The sequence below is a fragment of the Sinocyclocheilus rhinocerous genome, unplaced genomic scaffold (assembly GCF_001515625.1).
Source record: "Sinocyclocheilus rhinocerous isolate Xijiao unplaced genomic scaffold, SAMN03320098_v1.1 scaffold1719, whole genome shotgun sequence".
Lineage (NCBI taxonomy): Eukaryota > Metazoa > Chordata > Actinopteri > Cypriniformes > Cyprinidae > Sinocyclocheilus > Sinocyclocheilus rhinocerous.
Window position 1 is genome coordinate 526,482 of NW_015664048.1, and position 8,717 is coordinate 535,198.

The following is an 8,717-nucleotide window of genomic DNA, read 5'->3' on the forward strand; positions in this document are numbered from 1 at the left end:
GTGTGTGCGTGTGTGTGTGTGCGTGTGTGTGTCTGTGTTTCATACCACGGTTGGCAGGACAACTCTGAGCACATCTTTGATGGTCGTCTGAAGGCTGCTGACATCAACAACGGAGGCCAACTGCAGCAATGCATCCTGGGAAAATAAAAACACAGACACTCAGATAAATAAACAAATAAATCATTTATATTGTCCGCGCACCATCCGAAGGGTCAAAGGTTAATGAATCCTCTGGAAATACAGCTATGATGAGTTTAACCCTGAGCCTCTGCAAATGTCACACCATTAAGGAAATGAATGTCGTCGTCTCGCGTTTTCTGTCTTTGAAGCCTCTGGCACGTGCATGATCACTCATCTCTCTTTGAAACTGTTTGACCTTTGACCTTCAGCACGCTGACCTCGTCAGCACGGCTCATTAGCACGTCCACTTTACCCGGGAAATCAGAGCCATTAACCGGCGACGAGAGCGAGACACAGAGATAGAAACGCTTTTAGCAAATAAGCATTGAACGCATCAGTGGATTCAATGCTGCAAACTAACGAACTAAAGTTAACGATGCTATGAACTTGACCGTCAGCAAGACTTTACTGTAACATGAAATGGTTCCAAAAAGCCTCACAACACTCATCAGAATGATTCATTTCAAGCAAATCTCTTCAGTCGGTTTATTTCAACGAACTGACTCACAGATTCATCTGAATCTACTCGACTCATAAATGATTCAAACTGAGTTTGTTCTTGCAATGCAATAAATATTGTAAGCACAAACATACACAGCACACACTAACATCAGTTTAAAAAGTATTTACTGGAAACTAAGTGAAGTAAGTTAAAGTGGAAGCACTAAAATTATTAAAAACAAAATGAATTTGAAATGTTAAAAAAATAAATAAAAATGGCTTTAACGACTGATGTTGTCACTTGAACTGGGGTCTTCATGTTTAGTGTCAGGAAATTATAAAAGCAGATGCAAAGACAGATTAGGCTGTTTATTTAGACAGATATTGCGGCACTAAACAGACTAGATTAGTTAGCTGCTTTTGTATTAGAAGCTTTTAGAGTAGTTAACTGCAGTTTGAGTTTACCTCAACTAGTTTAAATTACGAGGAGATTTTTGTAGCAGGGTTATCATCGTTAACTAAAACTAAAACCATTAACAAACAACATTTTTGTTACCAGAAATAAAATAAATAACTAAAATATTTTTAATTCTCATTTTTGTTTATTTTAACTAAGTATTAAAATAACTAAAATTAAATACAATACATATTAAATAGACATACTGACTAACCCTAATGCTATAACTAAAAATAACTCAAATGAATAAATAAAAATAGAAACTATATAGACACCTAAAAAATGCACAACAAACTTATGAACACTTTAACTAAGTTAAAGTGAAAACAGAAAATGTCAAAATAAAATTGAATTTAAAAATTAACAAAAACTATGATAGTAAAATCACACTGGCTTGTAGTTAAACATCAGTTTTAAAGCAGATTCATGATGGATGGCCTCTTTAAACTGATCGTTCATCTCTCCATCTCTGAACTGATGACAGGAAAACCGCACTCACTGTGTGTGTGTGTGTGTGTGTGTGAGAGTGTGTGTGAGAGTGTGTGTGTGTGTGTGTGTGTGTGTGTGTGTGAGTGTGAGTGTGCGTGCGTGCGTGTGTGTATGTTGGCTTTACTACAGCCGGTTTTTATAGATAATTACAAATAATTATCGCCAATTACGTTCAGAACATTCCAAAAAAAGAAAATGAGTTTGAACTCAGCATCAAAAATCTCAATTAATAGGACAAAAATGTTCAGAACAGAACAGGGGAAGAGAAGGAGAGAGACTTTCAGATGCAGGTGCTTCATTCTGCCACTCTTCCTCTTCCTCCTCTTCCTCTCTCAAATGCTCTAAATCCCTCTCGACACACACACACACACACACACACTCGAGTGGAGAGGCGAGTTGAAGCAGAGACGCTTCCCTGCAGTTTCTCTCTTGTTGGATCATCATTGACGGAAGCAGCAGGGTTCAATCCCGCAGCGCTGATCCCACTTTCAATTTTCTGAAGAGGGAATGGCAGAGAGCTTTGTAAAACACACACACACACACACACACACACACACGAGCCAGTTCACACTTGTGTTCATATGTCGCCTGCTATACTAGTTTCGTCTTTCTCATGAAGTCCACTGAACGTCTGATTCATATAATTATATATATATATATATAAAACATCCTTCACAGAATCGCAAACTCTGCTGGACCCACAAATGATTCAAGGTAAGTTTGACATCAGCAATGCAATACAATACCAAAGCAAAAAACACAGCATAAACTAACATTATGACAAACTATTTTTTATTTCTTTTTTTAAGTATTTTTTTGTATTTCAGTATTTTATGTATGTTTAAATTTAGTTTAAGTTTAATGATCAACCAGTACTGTTACTGTTTACTGAAACCAAAACTATTACAAATAGTTTGCGTTTATGTAATATATACGTATATATATAATGCAAACAGCTACTTGTCAGCAACTAAGAAATAGTAGTTAATTTGAAACACTAAAATAAATAATCTGAAGTACAAAAATTATTAAAGCTGAAATAAAAATGAATTAAAGTTTTTTTAAATGTTAAAAACAATAAAACAAAAAAATTACAATTATCAAAAAAAATGTAATCATAAAAAATAATTTTAAAAAATGAAAAACTTTCAACTAACTGAAATAAGTACTAAAATAAAAAAAAGCTACATAGAATAAATGACTAAAAATCTAACTAAAATGAAAACTGAAAATACAAAATAAAAGCTAGTTCAATATATGAATACATCCTATAATAGTATATATAAATATTACTAAAATGACACTGTGATCTACACTATACAGACAGAGGAGGGATTCACACACACTGATGTTGGATTAAAGGTGTAACTGAAGTTCACCTTTGCTGTGAGAATGGGTGTGTGTGTGTGTGTGTGTGTGTGTGTGTTTGGTACTCTGATCACGAGCGTCCTTCAAACACCAGCACACACTGATCAGTGATTACAGAAGTGACGAACACACACACACACACACACTCACACTCACACTCACACACACACACACACACACACACCACACACACACACACACACACACACACATTTACTTAGTTTACCTAAACGATGCATAACATGTCAACTGCCTCATATCAAATGCTGAAATATTTGAATATATAGATGACAGTGTGCGTATGAGGTGCTGTAACTAATCACCGTATTTTTAATCACCTTTTTGCTTGACAAATGAACTCTTGTTCTCTGATGTGCTCGTGTTTCTCTGCTCTGCTCTCGTTCTCTCTCACACAGACTCATTCATCCCAGCGTAACATCTTTCCTTCAGGGCATCATACGGATCTCTGCCTCTGATATACATCCATCCGCTCGTTCTGTGTTAGAAATGTCAAGAGCCTCCGAGTGACTTTTATCATCAAACCCCATCAGCCCCTGTGACATGTTAACATCCCCCCATCTTTACCTTTACCTCTTTCTCTCTGACGACAAACCAGGACACACACACACACACACACACACACACACAGGACCAAGGGTTACATAATCAGAGACCTGTGTGTGCTTGACCAGAAACACACTCTACACAAATACACACATGCTTGACCAACATGTTATCATACTAAACACGTGTTCTTGTGTTACTGTGACAGTAAAAATCCTCAGTACTCAAGAGGGTGTTAAAGTTTCCAGTTATTATTAGTCAGTCAGATAATAATTTGACTAATTTAAACTTACTAACTCAGCAAGATTTTCTTCAAACTGCTTCTCTGCTATGAAAGTTTTTGATCTGAAAGAGGAAATTAACCGCACATGAAGACTGTTTACGCTAATGCTGCTGTAGGGAGCCTTGCAGCAATGCTGAGAATGCAACATGCATTTGCGTTGCATTATACGTTTACACGCTGACACATTAAGTAACGCAATGGGTCGTGAAATCAAGCTTGTGTAGCTGTAAGCACTTGTGTTCATGTACTTGAGAAAAGACGCCACAGGCAAAAACATAGTTCTTTTTCATGCATTTTGTTCTTTTTTGAAAGAAATCCAAATACAAACCAATACATCCAAAACGATTAATTATTTTATTACACTTTCTCTATTTGCGCCTTCAGATTTCAATTACAATACATTTCTTTCAAAGTTTTTTCTCCACTTCAGCAGCACTTACATACACCAAGACTTAGAGTTGTATTCCTCTCTATATTCTGAAGGTTTTTACTGAGGGGTTTGTTCATATATCATTCACACTGATTTATACAACATTTTATTCCTAAAAAATGGCGAAAATGCATATCTTTAAAGGCCGTGAGTTTTTTCTCCACTTCAGCAGCACTTACATACACCAAGACTTAGAGTTGTATTCCTCTCTATATTCTGAAGGTTTTTACTGAGGGGTTTGTTCATATATCATTCACACTGATTTACATAACATTTTATTCCTAAAAAACATGGCGAAAAAAAAAAAAAAAAATTTTGTCTGTTGACAGTATTTTCTGATTTATGAGAATTCCAAAATCCCCACAGTAAAAACCTTTAACTCTAATATGTCAACAAAATCAAACAAAAATTTTAAACCTAGCTTTATCCAACCTTCAGATTTATTCTCTAAAAATGTATGTAAATTAGTGCAAATTCAATTTGAAACTGCCTTATTTACATATTTGTATCATACCATAACATTTCCGTAAACTTGTAATATAAAAAAAAGATTACAATTCTTAATGTAATCAATTAGCTGGAGAAGTATGGTGATATCTGTAAAAAAAAAAATCCCAATACACTTGTTGTGTTTTGCCTTGAGTGCGTTTCCTAAAGGTGAAGAATGTTTACTAAAGGTATTTGAGTGTGCTTGTATTTCAGTATTCTCTCAAATAAAATCCCTCTAATCTTTTTAATCCAGTGTGTGACACTCTAAATAACTTTCCTTTCTTCCAGATGCGGGATAAATCTCTCGCCCGGCAGCAGAGCATGATGGGAGTTTAAGACGACACTGATCTCAGTGTGCGGTCTAAGAGCTTTATTACCCACAAGTCCTCTAGGGCCGAGGTCAACTTGTCTTATTTTAGCTTTTCAAATTAAGCAAAAGCATAAAATCAGGGGCACAGCGAGACCTTTAACATTTAAATAGTGCAGCGCTTCATAAATCCTGCCGCTTAAAATATCAGCCAGATATTAACAACACACCAGAATGAAATCCAACACTTCACTAGAAATATGCAAATACAATGCATTTTTAAAGTACTGAAATGCCTTATAATACACTTTATGTATATTCGTATGAATAATCAATATATTCTAATACTTCATATATTATTCATAGCTTCACCTTTAAACCAAATTTTATATGCTTTGTCATAAAAAGGTAGATAGTACTGGATGCTAAATGCTTAATCCTATATTTCAGTAAATTAATCACTTTATACTGTAATTTAAAAAAGAAAAAAGAAAAAAAACTTGCTCAAACTGTTACTACATCTGTGCATACATAATGAGAATGATTCATTTAAAAAGCTGAATTCCAATTTCCACATACATGATAAAGTGTATGTACATTAAATTAGCATATATATTACGCTCATGCATCAAACTGCGAATATTCTGCCTGAATGACAGAACATGTGATGAGTTACTGTTCGAACATTACAAATGAACTTTAAAAACAGAAAGAGAATTTTATAGAGAGAGAGAGACGAGATGCTTGTGTAGATTCTGATGAGCCGATGTTTGTGTGAAACGATTCGAGCTCGTCTGATTGGTCTGATTAATTTCAGCATATTAAACGTGCTGTGACTCACGGATGATAAATGATCGCGAGCGGTAAATCAGATGAAGGTCACCGTCAGGATTTACCATCAGTCCCTGAGATCATCAAGTTTGCTGGAAGGTTTTCACTTCATATTTCTGAAGCTCAGATCTCTCGTTCTGTCTGCTTTGCTGGTCTCATTTTCAGCTCTCTCTTTCTCAGCGAGCACTTTGTCAACCAGACATTATTAAAACATGATTCACACTTTAAATTTAATATGAGACTCATAAGATACTGAAAGCCTGAGGGTCCCATAAACACCTCCTGTTTCTGCATCTGTCATCAGGCTCAAAACAGACATTATCATTCAATTCCAAATGAATTGTGTTTATCAAATTATACAATTATTATACATACATAGTCTACTTATCATATTTTCATTTCAAACGTTAAATAAATAGTACAATATTAAACCTAACAATGCACAAACAAAATGTAACAATATATTATTATACTATATACATAGGCTAATTGTATTATCAAACATATAATAAATATTAAATATTTTAAATAAATATTTAGTACACAATTACATCTAATATATATATATATATATATATATTCGTGCTGTCAAACGATTAATCGCGTGATTAATCACATCCAAAATAAAAGTTTTTGTTTACGTAATATATGTACGTGTGCTGTGTATATTTATTATGTATATATAAATGCACACATGTGTATATTTGTAAGAACAAAAACTTTTATTTTGGATGCGATTAATTGCGATTAATCGTTTGACAGCACTAATATATATATATATATATATATATATATATATATAAACATACTAAATATAAAATGTTTAATTATACTAACATATACATAGGCTAATTATTAGTGTTGTCAAAACTATAAACTACGAAACTATGAGCATGCTACGTCAGATCTGCATCACGTTCAGCAGCGGCAGCTCTTAAAGTAATAGCAGCCAAAACAACCTAATAACCAGCTGCTGTGATAACTGTTCATCAAAGAGCAAAAGAAAACGAGGAAATCAATGACTTCTGCAGCTTTAAGGATTCATCTATTTAATGTAGAATTTGGTGTTTGATAACTTTATTCAATTTCTTTATATTTCCTACTTGCTGAAGGGCACAGTAAATATGACATTTATTATTATTGTTTTACAGTATATGAAGATTGTTTTAAGTTCACTTAAAAAGTCTAATAAATGTTAAAATTGATAGCTCTGAATTATACTGTAATGTTGAATGGCTATAATCAATGGCTAAATATTAGGGAAAAAAGAACAATTTCCAAGAGACATAAGTAGTATTAGTATCAGTGATGGCCTTCAGTCATAAAAAATATGCCATTAAACAAATATTAAAAATATACTGTCTTTATGTTGTTTCTACATTAACTTGAAGATTGAATGTGAAATTATTGCAACATAAAAGTATATTTAAAAACTTTAATGTTAGGATTAATCACAATTAATCAAGATTAATTTAAAATGTGCGATTAATTAGTAAAATTTTTGTAATCGAATTGACAGCACCACTAATTATATATCAAATGCATAAATAAAGATTTTAAATTAAATTAATATACAAAAAAAAAAAAAGGATGAAGGAGCAACAGTTTGAAGAGAATCTTACCAATCAAGTTAGTTACAATTAGTTAAACTACCGACATAATCATATCTAGCTACTTGAATAATGACCAGCTTTGTTTTAGTATCACTGAGACACTAGTTTTTATTAATATTTTGAAGTAGTTAGGGTTAAGGTTGTACTTTTATATTTACCATTTTAATTTTAGTAATTGTTTTTCTTTTTTTATATATATATGGCTATATAGTTTTTATTCACCTTTTAGTACATGAAGTTAAACTAAATGAAAATGAGCAATGTTTCCTTGGGGACTAGCGGAAGTAAAATCAGTTCAAGTTTTTTATACATTTGATTGATTTCAGTTTACGTTAATTTCAAGTAATAAACATGTTGTTTTATGGTTTAGTAATAGCTAACTGTAATAACCCTTATAATGACACATCTGGTTTAATGACATCTCCATCATCCCCTTGACACGGTAACACACGAAAACACTGTTTGGTCAAGCATTTTCATCTACACTAGTCTAATGGTTCTGGTTTTAATAGCAAAATTTCAGCAAGCTGTAAAAAAACTAGAATATATCATGTCCGCAGGACTCAAGTGGCCATTTAGATGAAGCAGGTCAGAAAACGAAGCTGATCTGAGAACAGCAGCAGCGCGGCGCTCACAATTACGGGGCACGGGGTTGCCAGATTCCCTGCTGCGGAAAATCCCTCATGAGAGGCGGATTAACGGTGTTTGTGACAGGAGGAGAGAGTGAGGGGGAGTCCGGTCTGGAGAGAAGAGGAATAAAGGATGAAAAGGACGACGAGATGAAAGGGTGAAAGAGGGAATCATAAAGACACATGCAAACAAAGCAGTAAGAGGACGATTATGGCCGCTGAGATGATGAAAACCTGCAAAGCTGGTTAACATTTGTCTTACTCTTCATGGGTAATGCAGGAGTGTAAATAATCTAAAGTGCACATATGAGGATAGATGTGCGTCTTTGTGTGTGTGTGTGTGTGTGTGTGTTCAATACTGGAGGTCCATTATTAAGTCCAGCAGAGTTGATTAACCTTTCTAACTCATTTACATTACAGAAATGTCAAAGGAAAGAGCAAACAAACACACACACAATCACATCACACTCATGCATGCACCTGTGACACATACACACACACACACAATCACATCACACTCATGCATGCACCTGTGACACATACACACACACACACAATCACATCACACTCATGCATGCACCTGTGACACATACACACACACACACACACTCAAACACACACACACACACACACACT

At 34.2% G+C, this 8,717-nt stretch overlaps 1 protein-coding gene across 1 annotated transcript in view; it reads right to left on the minus strand.

The window, feature by feature from the left end:
• The window catches only part of LOC107729593 (cGMP-dependent 3',5'-cyclic phosphodiesterase-like), a 127,938-nt gene that overhangs the window by 21,701 nt on the left and 97,520 nt on the right, over positions 1-8,717 (minus strand). The window contains exon 3 of the mRNA XM_016540174.1: positions 46-135. Within this exon, the coding sequence (XP_016395660.1) occupies positions 46-135 (90 nt within the window). The remainder of the gene's footprint in view (positions 1-45; positions 136-8,717) is intronic.